This window comes from Balaenoptera acutorostrata, chromosome 10 (genome assembly GCF_949987535.1).
Source record: "Balaenoptera acutorostrata chromosome 10, mBalAcu1.1, whole genome shotgun sequence".
Classification (NCBI taxonomy): Eukaryota; Metazoa; Chordata; class Mammalia; order Artiodactyla; family Balaenopteridae; genus Balaenoptera; species Balaenoptera acutorostrata.
In genome coordinates this window covers 2977042-2998598 of record NC_080073.1, presented here as the reverse complement: position 1 = coordinate 2998598, position 21557 = coordinate 2977042, and the positions used below count along the sequence as shown (strand labels likewise).

At 59.3% G+C, this 21557-nt stretch overlaps 1 protein-coding gene across 5 annotated transcripts in view; it reads right to left on the bottom strand.

Moving 5' to 3' along the window:
- FBLN2 (fibulin 2) overlaps positions 1–21557 on the bottom strand; it is a 75314-nt gene that overhangs the window by 43754 nt on the left and 10003 nt on the right. For all 5 annotated transcript variants that reach the window (XM_057554406.1, XM_057554405.1, XM_057554407.1 and 2 more), the window contains exon 2: positions 4607–5925. In XM_057554406.1, the coding sequence (XP_057410389.1) occupies positions 4607–5870 (1264 nt within the window). In that variant the 5' untranslated portion in view covers positions 5871–5925. The remainder of the gene's footprint in view (positions 1–4606; positions 5926–21557) is intronic.

Sequence of the window (21557 nt, the reverse complement as noted above, 5' to 3'; positions counted from 1 at the left end):
AGAGAAGGTCCTGCCAGCTCCTGCCTGACACCTGCAGTGGCTCCCCACTGCCCCTGGGGAAAGGCCCAAACCTTCATCCTGAGGGGAACGCCGTCGCCCTGGGCCTGGCCCCTGACCACTCCCCAGCCTCTTCTCACACCAGCTACACAGCCTCCTTTCAATCCAGCTCCTTCCCTCCAGCTGCAGGGCCTTTGCACGTGCTATGTCCTCTGCCGGACGCACTCTCTGCTCTCTGCTCCCCACCTCTCACCCAGTCAGCAACTCCCTGTGCTCCAACAGCACTTCCCAGGAAGCGCTCCCTGATCCCCAGGGGAGTCCGATCCCCCGGACAGGCTCACAGAGCACAACCACCCCACTCCTCGGCCCTCGGCCTACGACTACCACGTTTTCTCCCCCGCTAAACCGTAAGGTCCCGAGGGCAGGGGCAACACGGTCCATCTGGCATCTGTCACAGCCCCTGCACACGCCGGGCACCAGAGATGGCTATCAGGGGTGAAGACGTGAAGAAATGGCGGGGGCACCTGGATCCACCGCTTCCTGCACGTGTGTCCGTGGGCAAGTGGCCCTATTCCTCTGCTGTGCACCAAGGGGGCGGCTGTGATGATTAAAGAGGCCAGTGATCTCAGAGGGCTTACGATGGTGCAGGCACAGGTCATAAGCTGATATGCTGTCTGCAATTAATATACAGTTATTTGAATTTTAAAGCTTCTCTATTAACTGGAACGTCAAACCGTCCGAGGACCGCTGCCCCACAGGATCCGGTAACGTGAGGCCCCGAGGAAGGGGCTCCTTTCCTGCCACGGGGTCCTGGGGCCTGCAGGTTTTGCTGGAGCCCTTTTCCAGGAGAGGGGCTGCTGCTACGGGAACCTCCAGCTTCTGAGGGCCACCCTGACCCGGGTTCCCACCCTTGTGGCCCAGGAGGGCGGGGGGTGGTCCCCGGCTCCCTCCATCGTGCCAGCCCCGTGGTAGAAGGCGCCCTCACAAGCCCCCTGAGGGACGACAGACGTCAGAGCCCTTCTCCGCGGCGGGGAGCCGGGCATGTGGCTTCCATTAGGCTCCATCTGGACATGCTCAGAGGCAGCCTGGATCCCTGGCACAGCTCCGGCTCAAAGACAGGACCCCTGCTGCAGCCGGGCCTGGGGCAATGGCTGGAAACCTCCTTCTCCAGGCCCCAGGGCTGCCATGGCAACGTGGCCGGGGGTCATTTCCGCCCCACGGCCCGCCTCTCAGCCGGCCCCACGGGCAAGCAGGACAAAGCTACCACCTCCCCAGTTCTCCCCACCCAGGACCCCTCCATCCCTTGGGAACCCCCAGGGCTCCCCGTACAACAGCAGCCACAAGGCTCTAAGGCCCTCACTGCCCCAAGGATGCGCATCGGGCCCCTGACCCCCACCCACCAGGCATCCCCCGGCCACCCTCCCCACTCCGTGTGCATGGCTGTGACCACGGACAAACCTGTGTGGGCTCATCCATTGCCGCCCTCCGCCCCCATCAGACCCCAAAGGGGAGAGGCTGTGCCCGCCCGGTTCACTGGACGGCCCCTGGTGCAGAGAGGGTGCTCCGCACCTATCTGCTGAAGAAATTAAGTGGGTGGATCGAGGAACAGATGGTGAATGATGACGGTTAACGTTTTTAATTACTCGGCAGTACTAGGCCCCATGCCGAGCTTGAATGAGTTAGCTCATCTAATCCTCAAAACACCCCCAAGAAGCAAGGCCTTCTCTGCCGCTTCCAGATGGAGAAAATGAGGCACAAGGCGGAGAGCCGCTCGCCTGAATTACAGAGCACGTGCCCTGGTGGGTGTCAGGTGGACACCGGCTGAGCAGCAGCAGGGAAGACGGATGGGGGTGGTGGACGGCAGCCAGCCTCCGCTTGCACGGCCTGGGCCAACTCCTGGGTCCCATTTAAATTCACCCTGCCGGCCCACCACTCCCAACTTCCTACACCTCCCTTTCCCCGAGCTCCAAGAAGCACAGCCTGTCCGTGCCCTGCTCCGGGCTTTGCACGTGCTGGGCCTCTGATGGGATGACGGGCACTCAGTCAGGGGCCCCACCCCCAGGCGGCCTTCACCAACAGCCACACCCCAAAATCCATCTGAGAAAGCCTGGGGCGGAGGGAAGAACCCGGGGCTCCTGAGAACGAAGCAGCTCTCCAGGGTTCCAAGGCCCACACCACAGAGAGGCCTCTGGCAGCAAGGGGGCGGGTGATGGGGACGGGGCCGGGTCTATTCTGGAAACCCTGGAGGCTGCACGCACCATCCCCGGCGCCAGGCCTGCAAGCCCGCCCGGGCACACGTGGACTTCATTACACCCCCGCCCCACGCACACACCCCGCCCCCTGCAGGCTCCGGGCTGGGTGGGGAGGAGCCCAGGGCTGGATGGGGAGGAGCCCCCGGAAGCCCCCTGCCCTGGTCCCGGTGCCACCTCTCACGTGACCTGCCGCCACGAGCCACACCTCTCCCCCTCAACCTGGTCAGCTGAAAATAAGAAGGATCCCAGCTCCCAGCTTGTGGGAGGATCGAGTCACAGACGGGGCCGGGCACCTAGTAGGTGCTCAGCAAGGGCAAGTTCTGTGCCCGTCCACCAAGAGCAGGATGGAAAGAGCCGTCAGGGCGGGGGCCTGGGGGCTGGGGGGGCCTGCAGTCTCGGCCTCAGCCCACAGCGGACGCCCAGCAAGGGCCATAGCTCTGGACACACGGGCCCCCTCCCCCAGGAAACCGTCCCAGACGCCGCCCGGGCATCCCCCGCTCACAGCCTGCGGACCACACTGGCCTGTTCCTGCCTCCCAGGGGCCCATTACGGCCTGTCCACAGTTGGTACCTAATGAGGGTCTACAGAGTGAATGACACAGGACTGAACAAGACATGGACTTGCAGCTGTGGAGAGAGATATCAGGACACCCAGACAACTCCTCGGGCTCCCTCAGAGGTGGGGGCAGGGAGCTGCAGAGGGGGCATGGAGGAAGGGTCATACAAGACACAAAGACCCGGCGAAGGATCCCTGGCAGCGGTGCTGCCTGAGCTCACTGGGAAGAGTGTGAGCAAAGGGGTGGGACAGAGGGGAGATGACAGTGTAGGGTGCTCATGGGGTGGCAGGGAACTAGCATGAGGGGGGATGACTGGCAAAGGGGTGGCCAGAGAGCGCCCCCCATTCCCTCATTAATTCACCCTGTGTTTACAGAGCACCAACTGTGTGCACAGCAGAGAAGATGGCAGACGGGGCCCCTCCACTCATGGCCCTAACACTCCACCGGGGGAGACAAAACTAAACAAGTAACAACGTGCTACAATGCCAGGTATTACTGGGAGGAATTAAAGCAGTGTAAGAGGAAGGTGGGGTGCTCTTTGACTGGGGTGGTCAGGGCAGGCCTCTCTAGGCAGGTAACCTTGAACAGAGAGCAAATGGAGGGAAGAAGCGAACTTCATGGACACCTGGAAGAGCACTTCAGGAAGAGGCAGTGGCAAGTGCAAAGGCCCTGGGGCTGGAAAGTACTGGAAGGGGCCAGGAGGCCCGTGCAGCTAAGCACAGTGCGGAGGGAGAGGGTTGCCAGGCACTGAGTGTTTATGCTCCCACCTCCAAACTCATGCGTTAAAACCCTAATCCCCAGTGGGATGGTATCTGGAGACGGAGCTTTGGGGAGACAACTTAGGTCTTGAGGGTGGAAGCCTCATGATGGGATCAGTGCCCTTCTAAGAAGAGATGCTGGAGAGCTTGCTCCACCTCTGACGTAACCCAGATGAGACGTGGCCTCATCTGCTCTGCCAGGTAAGGGCACAACAAGCAGACAGCTCTGCAAGCCAGGAAGGAGGCTCTCATCGGACAACCGATCTGAGACTTCCCGACTCCAGGGCTACGGGGAATAAACGTCTGCCGTTCAGCCACCCAGTCTATGTATTTTTGTTACAGCAGCCAGAGGGACAAGAAAAGGGTGAAGAAGAGAAGGCCCGGGAGGCCCCAGGGGCAGGCTGTGCAGGGCCTGAGGCCCCTGAGAGGACTTCAGTATCTACTCTGAGCAGGTGAGAGCCACAGCAGGTACTGAGCAGACAGAGGAGGGACAGAAACCACCTGTATGCTAACAGGACCCCTGGCAGGAAGGGGTGACGGACCCGGTACTGGGCGCTTGCAAGGAGCCCCCATGAGAGCCTGCATCCCTTCTGCTGCCACCGCGGAGGCCAAGAGCACAGCAGCCATGCCCAGAGGCTACTGTCGGGGAGGTGCGAGCAGGCAGCTGTATCAGGGTTGTGGGCTCCCACTTCCTGCTGGGCACCCGTGGACCCCTCCGCAGGGGCCCCCCAGCCCTGATAAGGTACATGTGAGAGGCCCTCGGCCACAGCCCCGTCAGGTAGCCCAGCACCGACTGTGACAGGGACCCCACCCATCCACCCACCACGCCACCCCCAGAAGCTGAGCCAGGAGAAAGCTCCATCTCAGAGCCTCCAGCCCGGAGCTCTGGGGATGGCGCTGGCTGTCCCTGGCCTGGCCCCGCAGACCCAGCTTCCCCTGCTCCGGGCAGCTGGTCTGTGCACAGACCTGGGCCAGGCTACAGAGCCCCCAAGCTGCCCTTCCCTGGGATGACTGTCCCTGGAGGAACCAGGAAAGAGTCTTACCTTCAGGGTCAGCTCTGGGGACAGAATGGACAGAGTTGGGGTCTGTGTCTTCCTCTGGCCGAGAACGGGGCAGAACCGGTGGCTGCTTGGGCACTTCCTGGGTGGGTGGGACGCGGGCCGCCTCCTGGTGAGGTGTGGTCAGGATGGCGTGGGTGCTGGGCTCTGCTGGGCCCTCGGGAGCGCTCTGCGTGGCCTGTGATGGGAGGACACTGGCCGTGCTTGACGCTGGAATGGGCCCAGCTCCCTCCTGCCCGGCGCTGTGGGGGGTGGCCTGGGCGTCCGGGATGAGGTTCTCTTCGGGCCGTGCCCTGGCCTCTGCCGCCTCCTCCTGGACAGGGAGACCAGGGGCCGGACCTGCCGTGGGCCGTCCATCCAGCCCCCTGGGGCCACCTGCTGCCGGCTGCTCCCTGACCGTCAATTCCTCTCTCTCCTCCTGTCTGTCCTCCGTCACGCTCCTGGGCTTGGCCTGCACGGGGGCTGGGGGACCCAGGGCAGCAGCTGCCGTGGGCCTGGGGAGGGCAGCCAGCCCGCGGGTGGCCTGGAGGGCTGAAGGTGGCTGACCCCCAGCTCCCAGAGCAGCCGGGCCCCCGGCGCCCGCCTGGAGCTCGCCCTCCAGGGCCGCCGCGGCCTCCGCCTCGGCCACCTCCTGGTCGTAGCTGTAGGGGTCTTCGTAGTGTCGCTCAGGGTCACCCTCCTCGGCGTCTGAGAAGTTTCCGGGGGCGGCGTCTCCGTGGCAGTCGGGGAGCCGGTAACAGATGAGCTCGCCGCCGGCGTCGGGACAGTGGCAGGCCCGGCAGGGCGACAGGTGGATGGTGTGGCCGGCGGCGTACTTGCGGCCAGAGTGGACGCAGCCCACCTGGCCGCACTGCGGGCAGCTGTCGGCCGCCACCACGGCCTCGATGCAGTTGGGCGGCAGCTCCGGGCACGGCATGAACTGGCAGCTGATCTTGCCGCCACCCGGCGGGCAGGAGCACTCGGTGCTGCCGAAGTCCACGAAGTAGGACTGGCCGGCGGGCACGCGGCCGCGCACGAAGCCGCCCTGCAGGCAGTCGTAGTACTGGTAGCCCTCGCAGGCGCAGCCCTGCTGCACGCACGTGGCGCAGCAGGCACCCGGCTCCAGCGCCTCCTCGATGCAGTTCTCCAGCGGGGGGCACTCGGCGCCCGTGCAGTCCTGCCCCGGGACCGCCGTGCTGGGCCCAGGGCCCAGGGCCAGGGCCAGGGCCAGGGCCAGCCAGGCGCCCACGGGCTCCCCGAGGGGTGCCATGCCCCGCGGCCGGCCTCGCGTCGCCTCCAGATCAACCGTTCTCTGTCACGAGGCCCTGGGGGAATCGGAAAGGACGGGGATCAGCACCGCGTGGCGGCCCCGGGGGAGCACGTGTGCACACCTGGCACGCACGCCGGCACGTGTGCACGGCTGGGCGGCCTCCCCACCGTCACTCACACGCGTGCACTCGTCCTCACATCCCTACGCACACGCTCCCTCTCACACCTGCTCAGATGCACAGACAGGCACGGCCATCACTCACGTGTCGACAGAGTCGCCAGCGTGGCCCTGCCCAGGGCCGCTGACCCCCACTCTCACCTGCCACCTGACGCGTGTCCCTGGGTGGGACCCTCAGCCGACGGTCCCGCACACACGCACACCGTCACGTGCATTCTCCAGGCACACGGCTGGCACGCCTGGGGTATCGCGGTCTCACGCCCTCCGTGGCAGGCACGCAGAGGCCTGGTTACAGCCCTCCAGGCACAGTTACATGCGCCGTCTCACCCACAGCCTCACCCATGTGCCGGGACTCCACGGGTGGTCTCACACACACAGTCACCGGCACCCAAACAGTTTATCTCCCCCTGAAACCCAGCTTGATCCCCAGCCATGCATCCAGAGTCCCGTGGCTGCCAGCCAGAGGGCATGGCCAGGTGGACGCTGGGCAGGAACCAGGCCCTCCCAGGCCTCGGCACACAGCCAAGCCCCCTGCCATGGCCCTCGGACCCCAGGGCCCAGGAACACCCCGCAACAGATCCCCTTGCACTGCAAGTTACGTTGCAGGGAAGCCTCCTGCCAACCTCCTCAGATGCCTCAGCAAACAATACCACCATTCCCAGAATTACCCTGGACACCCGCTGTCCCCCGCACGTGCGCGCACGCACACACGCACACACACACCAAGTCCCGTCCATCCACTGGGCTGCGTGAACAGCTCTCCGCCCTCTGCCCGCTTCTCTCCACCACCGCAGCCCCGCCCCGGCTCGAGCTGCACCCCCATCTGCCCTGGAACACACCTGCCACCTCCCTCCCCACCATCCACTCCTGCCCTTTCTCTGCAAAGCCGCTGTGATCTGAAAGCAGCTGACCCCAATGTGCGTGGTTCCTGGCTTCCCAACCAGGAAGCAACAGTCTGGGTTCCCTGTGCGAGCCGCCCTAACCCTCCCTCCAGGGGCCCTGGCATGACACTCCCGCAGCCCCTCCTTGTCACCCTCTACAAGCCACTCGAATGTCACCTTCTCTGTCACTGTCCTCGCTCCTCTCCCCACCTCCATCCTCGCAAAAGTGGCCGGTCCCACAGGCCTGGGACCCGCATGACTCGGGGCCAGGCCTGCACCCCCGGGCTGCATGCTCCTCAGTCACAGACAAGGGTTCCCTCTCCACCCGCTCCCGGCCCCGAAGCTGCGCTATCGTTTGCAGTCACTGCAACGATTGTCTGATTTAGAAAAAAACACAATAAGGTGAGATCGCTACTGTTTTAAGTTTGTAAATTTCAAACCTAAAAAATAGAGTAATAGGAACTTCTTAAAAGTCTTTAACAGAGAGGAGAAAGAAGCAGCCCCCGTGCTGCCCGCCTCCTGGCTGAGCCGGGGAGAGCATGACAGCAGCGCAAGGACCCTGTCGGGCGGGGCAGTGACAGAGTGACTCAGTTGCCACGCAGCAGGAGAGGAGGTCTGCCTCCGAGGCCAGTCAGCCAGGATTGAGTGCACAGGCCCTCCAAAGCCGGCACCCTCCAGAACTGGGGCTTATCAGCAAGTGAGGCAGGCCCCGTGGACATTCTGCCAGCACTGGCACTCGAGTGCGGGGAGCAATTCCAGAGGTTACTGAACGCCAGGCAGTCATGAGGACAATGAAGACATAAATGAATGAAAGCCAGGAAATGGGACAGGAAGAGGCGGGGGTGGGGGAGAGTCTAGTTTAGCCAGGGTGGTCAAGCAAGGCTTCTCTAAGGAAGCGGCATTTGAGCTGAGGCCTGAGGCAATCGGTGGACACAGCCCCATGAATGTCTGGAGGCAAAGCACGTCAGGCGGCAGGAACAGCAAGTGCAAAGGGCCTGAGGCAGGACTGCACGAGGGAGGTGGGGAGCAGCAGGGGCCACTACAGCGGAACCAATGGGCAAGGGCCAGGGTGGTAACACCAAGATAAGCCCTGGAGCCTGGAATGACCTGATGGGATGCTCTACTTCAAGGGTTCGTCTGCTGCCGTGCTGAGAATGGGAAGGTGGGGAAGAGATGGGCAGCGGGATAGGACATGGAGGGATGTGCTGATGGCCTGGGTTGGGGTGAGGAAGGGAGTACAGTATGAGCAGAGGTTTGGGCCTGAGCACCTGGAAGGATAGAGCTGGGGCTTCTTGAGGCAGGGAAAGCCGCGGAGGAGGGCCACAGGCCTGGAGGGGAGATGGGCAGCCTGGTTTGCGCCTTGTCGAGTTTGAGAAGCCCAGAGATGGTCCAGGTGAGGATGGTAAGGGCGCCTCCAGGGACAAGAGCCTGTGCTGGGCGCAGAAAGAGGCCGGGGGGGGGGGGGGTGTCTCTGGACAAGAGCTGACACGCACGTCCCCCCAAGCTGAACGGCCGCCTCAGGAGGGTGGAGGGCCCCATAGGACAGGGGCCCAAGATCCCCATGACAAACCACAGAAATGGGAAGGACGAAGGCCCTCCCTCCAGTCTGCCCTCAACAGTGTCATTTAAGAAAGAAGCTTCCTCCCCCCGTCCCCCCTACCCAAGCCCACCCCCGCCCCTCCTCATCACACACTCACAGGAACCCTGCATCCAGGAGGCAGTATTCCCACCACAGCCCACGCACGGCTCCCAGCGGGGCCTGGCCCTTGGACCCCCTACCGTCACATACTGCCCACAACCATGTGAATCCAGATCTTGGGTTCACCCCAGGCCCAGAGGAAAGACAAAGAACATCAGCCCCCGGCTTGGTGTTTTCATTTGCTGTGCAACCCTGAGCAAGGCCCTTGCCCCCTCTAAGCCTCGGCTCTGCATCTGCACAAAACGGAGAGGCTCTACCACACCTTAGGTCATAGTTGAGGCCCATGGGCACTACCTAGCCCACGAATGCATTGTGTGTCTCACGCACTGAGCTTTTTTTTTTTTTAATTTATTTACTTTATTTATTTTTGGCTGCACTGGGTCTCCGTTTCTGTGCACAGGCTTTCTCTAGTTGTGGCTAGCGGGGGCTACTCTTAGTTGTGGTGCACAGGCTTCTCATTGCGGTGGCTTCTCTTGTTGCAGAGCACGGGCTCTAGGCGCACAGGCTTCAGTAGATGTGGCGCATGGGCTCAGTAGTTGTGGCTCGTGGGCTCTAGAGCGCAGATTCAGTAGTTGCAGCGCACGGGCTTAGTTGCTCCACGGCACGTGGGATCTTTCCCAACCAGGGCTCAAACCCATGTTCCCTGCATTGGCAGGCGGATTCTCAACCACTGCGCCACCAGGGAAGTCCCCCACGCAGTGAGCTTTTAGCTTTCAATTAGTAACCAGCACTGACAGATTGGAAATGCTCACGTGAAAATTCCAGCTTCTTACTTCTCTGGAAAATTCCTGAGCCCCAGCCACCCTGAGGTGTCACACAGGGTGTGGGCTCCCGGTTCCCCACGAAGCCTACGCCACGGACTCTCTGCTCATTCACACGTGGCTGGACGTGCTTGAGCTCAGGGTCCCCCCAGGCTCACCTCTGAACTGGGAGCCCCATGGTCATTCCCACTGTGGTCTCCAGCTGGGAGAATGGAAGTCCGGGCCCCTGCATGCTGCTCAGAACCCCCGTCAGTCTGAAGGGGGTGGGCCCACCTTCGAGAGGGATGGGCCCGGCTGGGACGTGTCCGCAGGAGGTGGCCCAGGGGCGAGGGGCTGGGCCCCTCGGGGTGGCTGCCCTGGGGAAGAGCAGCCTCAGGGGCGCCTGGCACACCTCCACAGCTGCTCAGGACGCGTTACGGCCCCTCAGGTGTGTACGGAGGGTGGAGGGCAAGAGACCTCAGCTCCACGCGGGGAAAGCTTTCTCCAGGTCAGAGTCAGACCAGGCTGCAAGTGCAGAGGGAGCTCCCCGTCCCTGGAGATAAGCTAGCGGGGCTGGGAACACGCATACGAGTGAGAAGCAGGAGGGCACAATCTCTGCATTGCTGGTTCTCAGATTCAAACACGCCCCTCCTGGGGGGCTCCAGCTGCTGTCTCCCACGGCCCCTGCAGGAAGTGGCCCCCTGAATGTGTGGCTTCTGCAAATGGGCCCCCCTCCAATCTGAAAAGAGGAGTCATGAGGGGAGGGGCTGAAAAAGGGGACCTGACCTCCCTGAAGTGGGGAGCCCCGGCAGGCAGACTGTGGTGACAAAGACCCCTGCGGCTGGGCCTGAGGCTGGGTCATGGGGCTCACACTCCGAGGTAGGGGCTCATCGGGGACCAGACAGACGCAGAGAAAGACCCCCAGGATCGCCCGACACCCACGGATGAACGAAGCTGGGTAATGCACGCACGTTAACAAGACTACGATTATTACAGTGCCAGCTAGCCTCCGTGAGCCCTGGAGCGGACACCAGGAGAGGGGCACGTACACAAGCAGGCCACACGTGCGTGCGGGGTGAGTGCCGAGCTCTCCTGCCCCATGCATTTCCCTGAGAACCCTGCACCATGTGGCCGCTGGGTATTTGTCCAGTGGTGGAGGGGACACAGGACACGGATGCAGGCCACTAGGCTGGTGACCTGCCCCCAGACCCACTCCCCGCCCTGCCCTTCTCCACCTGGCTCTGCACCGGCAGGGACGGGGGCGCTGCCCTCCTCAGACTGCGCTCCCGGGCTCCCGCAGTGCCAGGGGCCACCACTGACGGGATCAGAGGGCAGGAGAGGGGTTGGGGTACTGGTTCCCCACCTCCCTTGCTCCTTCCCTCCAGAGCAGGGGTCTGGAGGTGGCTCCTCCCGCTCCCCCATGGCCACAGCTCCCGCTGGAACCCCACTAGCCTGCAGGAGGGCTCCGGTGAGGGCATGAACACATCCAGCCAACCCACAAGCCCATCCCCCCTTCGCTGCGACTGGTGGCGGGGGGCTGTAACCACGAACCAGTGAGACTCAGGATGGTGACCACTCCCACAGGGGACGCAGAGGGACGCTGACCTCGCCCCCCAGGAGCTGGCAGCTTCCGCCCTGGTCTCTGGAGTCCCGAGCCACCAGGAAAACAGGTGAGGACCCTGCTCGGGAGACCGTGCAAGCCCAGTGTCCACTCCTGCTGGTCACACGCTGGCATGTGAGTGAGGCCATTTCGGACACCCCCATCAGCCCGGAGACTAGTATAAATACCACCAGTGTCCCCAGCAATGCCACATGGAGCTGAGAGAAGGACCAGCCACACCTGCCTAAACCCCTGAGCAAATACACCGCTACCACCAGGTGTCGGGCCGCCAGTCACGCGGCAGCTGGACCCGCAAGCACTGGGACCCAAGTCAGCAGTCCCAGCAGAGTCCAGGGGGGGGGACCTTCTAAAGGACAAAGGCCCCGAGTCCTGGGCACACAGCAAACGTGGGCAGAGGAGATGCTGTGCTGGGTTCACACTGGCCTGAGACGTGACAGCCACCGCGTGCGGGATTCCCGCGCGGACCTGGAGCGAACAGACAGCTGAGAGACACCGGGCTCCCCGGGGCTCCGAGATGGACCACGGGCCACGGGCCACGGGCCAGGAAGGAACAGCATCGTTCCGTGAGCTCTGACAGCTGCAGACGGTGGTGTTTCTGAAAGACGGACACTGTGAGTCCCCCAAGCCTGCGACGTGCCCTCACACGCTCAGCGTGAAACAAGGCCACGCAGCCAACTGTGCCCAGCAGTGAAAGCCGGGGATGGCGTCTGGGCATCCTCTCCGGGCTTCACGCTCCATGACCAAGAGACGGAGACAACAGGCCTCAGACGGGAAGGAAGATGGGAGCCCCCAGCGCCACGCCGGGGTGTGTCCAGCTCTGCGGGGCTGGAGCAGGCTCAAGGCAGGAGCAGGGAGGTGGCGGAGGCCCTGGCTGGCCAGACCCCTGCTAGGGCGGGGGCAGCGGGCTTCTCACGTAGCCCGGGGTCAGCTTCTCACAACCAGGGTGTGGGGGGACGGGGCAGGGGCACACTCAGCAAGGGTCTCTTCCCGGGAGCGTCCAGGGAGACAGGAGGCTGAGGGCTCTGTGGAAGACACGCCCAGTGTCCCGTATTCTCCCTCCCCCACCCCAGGGCGCCAGGGCAAGGGGGGCTGGCGATCAGAGCTGACCGCGCCTCTGCCGCCCTCACTTGCCTGGCTGTGAGCTCCTCTCTCTGCCGTCCTCACTGCTACCCGCCCGCAAACACAGATACACGTCCCTACAGTAAGTGACCCCGTCCTGATAAATGAACCTCAGTGGCCATCCAGAGAAGGCCCCAGATGCAAACTCTCCGAGTGGGCAAGGCCACCCTGGTGCCCCCCCTCATGGCCCTGGGGTACTGACTGATCACCAGCACCACCACTACCGGAAGTGGGGTCTGGCTTCATGTGACACCGAATCACGAGGTAAGGAAATTCTTCTTTTCTCCAGCTCTCTGAGCCTTCTGATTCTGACAAGAATAGGCTTGCCAGAGCTAGCAAATAAAAATACAAGACATGCAGTTACAGAGGAATTTCAGATAAACAATGCATCATGGTTTAGTATTAAGTATGTCCTGTGCAATATTTGGGAGATACTTATTCACCACTTCTCTGAAATTCCAATTTAACTGGGCATCCTACATCTTTACTGGGCAACCTCACACAAGAACAAAGTCTCAGGTTGGTGCTGGTGTGGTTTCAAAACTTTAAAAATGTTTGCAGGGGATCTTTCTTTTACACAAGAGGCAGCTACAACCAAACACAGATTCTCAGGCAGCTGGGGATGACAGAAGGGAAACAGACCCTCAGGACCCTGGACGCACACCAGTTACAAGCACGCGAGTAATCAGGACCACCTGGCCCGCCGGCCACCACCTCTGAGGGCAGTGCCGCTCCCGGCTTCTCCCAGAAGCCTGCCCAGACGGCTGCCCGCTGCCCCCAAGTCCAGCCAGAGGGTGGTCACCAACCAGCCGCCTGGCCGTCTGTCTATGGAGTGTGTTTGGGGGCCCACACGGAGCTTTTGAAATTAGTTGCTGTTATTAAAACATTGCAATGTTATTAATTTATAATTGATTTAATGTTGTAACACTTAAAATCAGAACATTTTACACCAAAGTTGGATTCCCAACTTCTCTAGGAAAATCAGAAGCTGGGCCTGATGGCGGGGTGTCAGTGGTCCACGGCAACTGGTCCACGCTCACTCTCCATCGGCATCACTGGGCTCCCCCATTCCCCTCTATCCTCCGGAACCCTCCTGGGCCTCCCCTGTCTACACACGAAGGAGGGAGGCCAAGGGGAGGTAGGAGTTCCTGCTCCCCCTAGCCCAAAGCCACTGCCTGAACGGCCTGGTTTCCTGGGTTAGGACCTGTCTCTTCTGTAAGTGGCAGATACTGGGAATTGTGCCCCCTCCAAGGAGCCCGCTCCTACCCAGGTAGGCTCGAAGGTCAATCATATCAGAATCCAGTGGCATCCCCACAGCCGCACAACCATGGGAGGGAACGCTCGAGTTAATTACACACTGTCTGAAGCCGGGACCTCCCAGAAGTAGAGCCTGAGATGGGGTTCTGAGCATGTGGTTTATTGGGAGAACCCCTGGGAGAAGGGAACGGGAAACAGGATGGCAAAGATGTGGTCTCAGCTGAAGTCCGACACCAGCCTGATCCCACAGGGAGCTCTGCAGCGTGACTGGCACAGGGCTCATCCCACTCAGGGACATCAGTGGGTCATTGGCCAAAGATGGCAGTGGGACGAAGGGGGGGATCACCTCCTGGGCCCATGCGGGGAACCAACACCTGTTGGCCAAGGGCGTCTGGAGAAGCACGCAGGTGTGAGCCACTAGCAGCAGCTGGGGGATGAGTGCACCAGGAGGAGGAACCAGCCCGGGTACCAGCGGGGGGCACAGGCTCTGCCACACACACATACACACACCCCCGCAAGAGCAGGTCAGAGTCTGCTCCTAGAAACGATCCCCAAACCTACCTGTAATTTCTAATCTGGGCTGAGCTCACCCCAGGCTCAGAAAGGTAAGAAAGTAATGTACTAAAAATAGTATTTGCACACCGATGTTCATAGCAGCATTATTCACAGTGGCCAAAAGGCAGAGGTAACCCAGGTGTCCATCAACAGATGAATGGATAAACAAAATGTGGTCTCTCTACACAATGGAATATTACTCAGCCTTAAAAAGGACGTTCTGGGACTTCCCTGGTGGCGCAGTGGTTAAGAATCCGCCTGCCAACGCAGGGTACACGGGTTCGAGCCCTGGTCCGGTAAGATCCCACATGCCGTGGAGCAATGAAGCCCGTGCGCCACAACTACTGAGCCTGTGATCCAGAGCCCGCAAGCCACAACTGCTGAGCCCGTGTGCCACAACTACTGAAGCGTGCACGCCTAGAGCCCGTGCTCCGCAACAAGAGAAGCCACCACAATGAGAAGCCCGCGCACCGCAACCAAGAGTAGTCCCCGCTCGCCGAAACTAGAGAAAGCCTGTGCGCAGCAACAAAGACCGAACGCAGTCAAAAATAAATTAAGATTTCTAAAAAATGGCTAAGAGGGTCAGTTTTATATATATTTTACTACAGTAAAAAGTAACAAAACGTGCACTGTGGAGCCAAAAGTGAATAATCAAAGAGCAGAGAGAGGAAAGGAAAAACAGTGCTGCACTGAAGACCCAACAGGAAACAAGAGCTGCCCCTGAGACCTCCCCATCATGGTAAGCTTCCTGGCACCCAAGGCCAAAAGGGAAATTAGAGGATGACCTGGTGCTCCTTGTATGATAAGAGGAAGTCATCTAATTCACTGGGAAAAATAATAAACGTGTTCTTGGCACAGAAACTTAGGAGGGATTTTAGCTGTTGATCAGGTTCACATTAACTATCACTTCCTCGGCACCGACACGATGCCAAGCACTGGCCTGAGAGCTTCTAGGGATGTTGATTTCATTTAACCACGCTCTGCAGATAAGGAAACTCAGGCCCAGACAGGATAAATGACCTGCCTCCAGTCACACCATCAGTAAAAGGTAGTGCGCGGACATGAAGCCAGGTCTGCCTGGCCAGGGGAGCACAGCCAGAGTCCTTCAGTTTGTCGATATTCATTGCGCACCTGCTACCTGCCAGTTCCCACAACAGGTACCGCGATGTGGCGGTGAACAAGACCCACAGAGGCCCTACCCCCGTGTGGCCAACATCCTGGTGAAGAGAAGAGACAAATAACAAGTAAGTAAGAAGATAGTAAGGAGGTTGTGAAGGACAGGGCCTGGGGCCCTCCCCTGGCAAGAGCGGGCAGAGAAGCCCTCATCGAGGAGGTGACGCTTCGGCTGAGACTTGCCTGGCGCAGATGCAGCAGCCGTGCAAAGATCTGGGAAGGGCATCCCAGGCAGAGGTAATAGCATGGGCAAAGGCCCTGAGGCAGGAACCAGCTGGACCCGCTGTGGCCGGCATGCAAGGAACAAAGAAGGGAGCGGGAGGAGGTGAGGTGGGCAGCAGGAGGGAAAGGGGAGCGGGGCGTGAAAATTAAGGAAGGACACAAGGTCAGAAGAGGACACCAGTCAGTCAGTCACCCACGCCCAGGGCCCCAGGGAATGTAGCAAAGTGTCTTGACTTAGTAGACACTGTTCCAACGGGGCGGGGGCGGGGCACCAGTGGGCCACAGCACGCTGGGAAGTCCTCAGGAAGGCGGAGGAAGATTCCAGCCACAGGAAGCGCAGAGCTGGGTAACACCTTAACATCACGGAGGGAGTAGGGCACCTGCGGGGGGAGACGGGGAAAAGACCAGCGGAGGGGGGAGCGTGCTGGGGTTAGGGCGATGGGGGGCGGGTGTACGCTGACTTCCATGTACTTTTTGTATGTTTTTATATGTATTTTTTCACAAGAGCAGAGACTTCTAAAAGAAAAGAGCCTATTATAATAGTCCAGAAAAAGGAAACAGAGCAGAGGCCAGAGACTTTTTGGCAGAAGAAATGGATAGGAGGGGAGGGATATGAAAAACAATCACAAATCACCGAAAGAAAAATGATCAAGCCTGGCTTCCACCGTTAAACACTTATTTTCCTTCATTTCCTCATGGGCAAAAATCTCAATAATTGATGCCATCGTTTGCAAAAAGACACGTCTAGCCTGGGGAGAGCGGGCAAGGCTGAGGGCACAGGGGGCTGGTCTGAGACCCCCGAGGGGGTGGTGGGGGGCTGGGTCCAGAGCACAGGGATACCGGGTCTCAGGCCAACCCTGGCTGCAAAGTGCTGACAGCAGTCAGGCCCAGGTGGAATGCACAGAGGGTGCTGGGGGCCCGTGCCCTCATGCTCATGGGCCCCTGGGGACCCTCCCTGGGTGAGCTCATGAAAACACTGGGAAAATCGTCCTTCCAGTACAACAGCCAGGTCTTGTTCCCTTCCCTTCCCTCTCTTAGCTAATAAAGAAAAAATAAGTAAAATGAATAAAAAGCTCCTTAAACCCTGGGTGAGAGGTGACCCTGCATATATAATCACTAATCTCATTAGCGACATAAACAGGTGAAAAATTACACAGATGAATGTCCGTGACTTATAATCAACCTTTGAGAAAAGAAAATGTTGCTTTTGGCACAGGAGGGAGCTGATATTTTCCTTCCCCACAAGTCATGACTCTGGAGAGAGGAAACACTCTTTGGGCAGAGTGATGAGAAACGGTCCTGCCCGTGGCCAAGGCTGAGTTCACTGTTCTCCCCACCTGCGTCCCCAGTACCCTCCACCCGGCCCCAGACACGCACCCAGCTTGCCCGTGGTCCTGCCTGCCGAGGACTTCTCGTCTGATGTCCTCCCACCCTGCTCGAAATCCTGATGGTTCCCTACCACCTCTGGCCCTTGGATAATCCACCCACGTCCACCAAAAAAGGAAAATGTGAACAAAGCTTAGTAGTGGACATGGGGTGGTTTCTCATCACCCATCGTACATTCACCCTCCTTCCAAGAAGGGCCCCTGGATTTCATTCTGAGGTCCACACCACTTAACTGTCAGGCCAATCAGTGTTTCTCATTCCTCTCGCGACAATGCCTAACTCAGGGATGGACACCAGGCCAACCTGAGCCCATGAGACCCAATTCAAGTGAGACATCAGGCAAATGGCCTCTTGTTCCCACTGTATCAGACAAGAGATGATTTAACCTTGAGGGTCCCTGAAGCCATCTTGTTGTCAGGTGGAGACTGTCTGAGGCTGGAGTCAATTCAAAAAAAAAAAAGGGAAAAGGAAAAGCCACGATAACAGAGTCACAGTGACAGCTGCTGAGTACCTAGATCCAGCCATACCTGCAGCTAACTGAAAAGCTGAACTTTGCAATGACAAAGTTGCTCAAGCAACTTTTTGCTCAAGCGACCATTTTGCTCAAGCTAACTTGGACCAGGTTTTCTGTCACTTGCAACCAAGAGTCTTAACAGATATATGGGCCTATATAAAAAAAAATTGTTGCCTATCATTTTAGGGGTCTTACAGACTCCCTGGAACTCACTCATGGACCCCAGGTTGAATACCCTTGGACCAAGGATAAAGTGAAAACTCCTAAGGGTGGCATTCGAAGTCCTTCACCATCTAGCTCTCACCTATCTTTCCCTCCCACCTTTTCTTTCCATTCCCCTCGGTCGCCCTCCATACACCCAATTCCTGCTGAACTTGAAGACTCTGGTTCCCAACTCCTGATCTTGGTTTGTATCATTATCCCAAACCAGGGTGCCCTCCCTCCTGAATCTCTCCACACCCAAACCCTACCCCCTACCTTAAGGCCAAGCCCCAAGGGCAGGTAGATGGATGAATGGGCGACTGGATGTGATGGATTGATGGATGGATGGATGGATGGATGGATGGACGGATGGATGATGGGTGGATGGACAGATGGATGATGGGTGGATGGGTGGATGGATGGATGGATGATGGGTGGATGGATGGATGGATGATGGGTGGGTGGATGGATGGATGATGGGTGGATGGATGGATGGATGATGGGTAGATGGATGGATGGATGATGGGTGGATGGATGAATGGATGCATGGATGAGTGGACAGATGAGTGGGTGGGTATCACATAGAAGACAGATGCAGGAGAAGGTGGACCAGCGGATGGTTAAGTGAACTGGTACATGGATGGATCGTTGATGGAGAGATGGTTGGGTGTGAGATGGGTGGTGGTCCCATCATGGATAAATGGGTGAGTGAATGGATGACAGATGGAGGACAGATGGATGGGAAGGTGGAAAAGTGGCTGGATGAGTAACCAGCCTGTGGATAAATGTCTAACAGATGGGCAGGAGGGTGGGTGGAAAGGTGGGTGAGGAGATGGAGGAGGCGAGGATGGGAAGGTGGGTTAATGGTGGGTGCATCGGCATGGGGACAAATGGCTGAAGAACGGCTGGCCGACCGGGCAGGTAATGGACACGCGGACAAGCGGACGCATGGATGGCGGGTGGGCCAGCGGATGGGGAGCAGGGCGAGGCAAGTTCTCCTGGTGCTCCATCAGGGCTCTTCCCAGCCTCCCCGGAACACCCAGAGCAAGGGCAACGGCTCTCCTGCAGGCCAGCATCTCAGACGATCCTTGCGCCGTGGCGAGCAGCGTGAAAAGCACAGGCCCAGGGAGAGTCAGACTGGCCCGCGCTCACAGCCCAGCGGAACCGCCACCTGCTGTCTGACCACGGAGCAGGGGCTCCGGCTCTGTGAGCCCCATCTTCCCCGTCTGTTCAACGAGAAGCATCACGTTCCCCCCACAGGGTGCTATGGGATGAAATTTACAAGTATCTACAGAGGCCAACCCGAGACATGGTACAGTCAGCGCTGACAATAATTCCCACCCTATTAAAAAACTGTTCCAACACCCAGAAAAAGGAAGGTGGCTCCTCCTCCCATTTTATGAGACTAGGAAAGTCCTGATACCAAAAGCAGACGTGGATACTACAAGAGGAAGGTACAGGCCAGGCTCACTTATGAATCTAGCTGCCAAGCCCTAAGTAAAATAGCAGAAAATTGAACCCGGCAGCATATTACAGGGATAATAATATATTGTGTCCAAATAGGGTTTACCTCAGGAATGCAAATGTAGTGCAATACCAACAAATCAATGCAATTCACTAAAAGACAAATCTACGTGATCAGTTCAGTAGACGCTACTCAATAAACTTCAACATTTTGTAATTAAAAGCTCTGAGAAAAGTAAGCTTCTCCTGGTAAAGGGGATCATCTACTAGGTCCCTACGGGAGGGGCCCCTCCGTACCAGGCACCGAGAATGGGTTTACCCATCACCCCCTCACAGAATAAACTGGCCTTTGGGGGATTTAATTCCTCCCCCAAAAGGAAGACAAAGGTGGGAGATAAACTTTGGGGTCCATCCTTCCTCCAGAGCCTCACAAACCATGGCACGGCCCCTTCTCACTCCTTCTCCAGATCCTGGAGTTGAGTCCAGGGGTCCATCTACACTAAGAAACCGCTCCAGGAGGTGAGGGAGTCCCCAGAGCGGAGCCCGGAGCCCATCCTCACCCTACCTCTGAGCTCATGCAGACTGTCTCCTGCTTTCTCTTTTCCTTCTCCTTTGGATACAAGATGTGTTTTCAAGGGAAGCTGAAAGACCAAGGGTCCCTGCAGGAGAGGTGCGTGTACATGCGGGTCCGTGTGAGTGCTGCGGGGCCGAGGGGGCGGGGGGGGGGGGGGAGTTTGGGTGTGTAAGTGCATCTGTGCGCATGTGAAATCTAAGTCTGTATGAGTGTGGGCAGGTGTGTGCACGTGAGGCGTGTTCAGGCATGTATGTGTGTGTGAGTGTGTGTGAGAGTGAGCCTGTGTGTGCATGCACATGCATGCTGGGCCGCCCTTACCTGGTGGGTCCTGACCCTTCTCCAGCCCGAGCAGGGGGCAGGGGGTCCCTAGTCCCCGAAGCCCCTGACCCTGACCTTCTGCCCAGACCACGCTGCTTCCTAGAACCCAGGACTTGCTTCCTGCTCCCGCCGGGTTCACAGCTGCACCGGAGCCCGTCAGCGCCTAAGGCATCACGTGTCCTGTCCAGCCTCAGCGCAGGCAGCCCTGCCAACATCCCCCCAGCGAGGCTCACGCAGCGCCCTGCGGGGCGCATTCTGTTGCCACCTCCTCTCTAACCAGACGGGACGCTCACTGGGGCTGAGGCTGGCAGGTTCCCTCCCCACGCTAGGAGCTGACATCTCACACGGATGAGACTGAGGCAGGGACCCTGCTCTCCTGCTCAGCCCTGACCCGGGGTCTGGCCCACGTGGGCACTCAGATGCTTTTGGTGGGTGGCAGGGCGGGGATGGGTGGATTGATTAACTTGTACGGCCCCAGCACAGGGCTGACACAGGACATGAGATGAGTTATAAATGTGAGTGTCACCAACACTCATCCCCGCAGGGCCTTCAAAGACAGAGAAAAACTTGCCTAAGGCCCCCCTGGCAAGTCAGGGGCTGCGCTGGGAGCCTCACACTGTAACCACCACCGTCCCCCTTCAGACAGAAGCCCCTCTGTGTCCTCCTCGGAGCCTCGCGGAGGCGTGGGACGCTGCTCAGCCGGGGAGGCCCTGCAACGCTCTCGCGCCTTTGCCAGGCCAGCGCCCCTCTTCATTTGCATGGCCCTGAAATTTAGGAATTTCTCAAGGCTGCCAGCAGGGCAGCTGGTGTGCAGCCAACCACGGGGTCTAGCCCAGGCTGTGGCATGACCGTAGGGCCCCCGAGGCCGTCAGCCGCCCCAGCCGGAGCAGAGATGGGCAGCAAGTGGCATCAAGCCCTGGGCCCCAGAGGTCAGGGTTCAAATGGGAACCCAGCTCCCCCCAGGCTGCCAGGCGGCTCAGAGCACATGACCCTGGAACAGACACACTCCCGTCTGCTCATGGGCCCAATCACAATGGCCTCCCAGCAACACGGGGAGGACTCAAGGAGGGCACGTGAAGACCCCAGCACCTCAACGGGCAAACAACAAGCATTCGATACACAGTCAATATAAAAAATAAATGACCTGCCCTAGCTCCTCTAAATCTTTCACAGCTGCTCAAGTCTGCCCATTCCTTTGTTCCCTCTGCCAGGCACACCCTTCTGCCCCTGAGCAAACTCCTGTTCATCCCTAAAAACCCAGCTCACTATTTCCTCTTCAGGGAAACCTTTCCTCAGAGTTCATGGCTGCCTCTTTTGACCTCCCTGCGCTCTGTACATGGAGTTCCCGACCACTTGGACTTAAGTGTGGCTGGGCTGGAGGCCAGGACCCCGCAGTCCCAACCCCAATCTCCAACTCCCCATTCTAACAGGAACTACCCCAGGTGGTGAAGAGCTGCCTTTACTCACACTGGGACATCCTCACGTTCCCTCGGGCTGGGTCCACCATGTGAGATGGGGACGGGGAAAGAAACGCAGGGGCCATTTATGGAAAGCAGGCTGGTGATGCTGTGTGGCTCTCTGCCCCCTCCTCCTGGTAAGAGAACCCCAACTTTCCCACTCTTCAGGCTACATGGCCCACAGAATGGCCAATCAGAGGCTCCTTCCTCCTTCACAATGACTGGTGAGGGATGTCCCGTAACCCAGTTGCGTGGGCCCACGGTGAAGCCCCTGGGCCTAAGGGAGGGAGCCTGGAGCTGCTGGGCCACCCGACTGCCACATGGCAGAG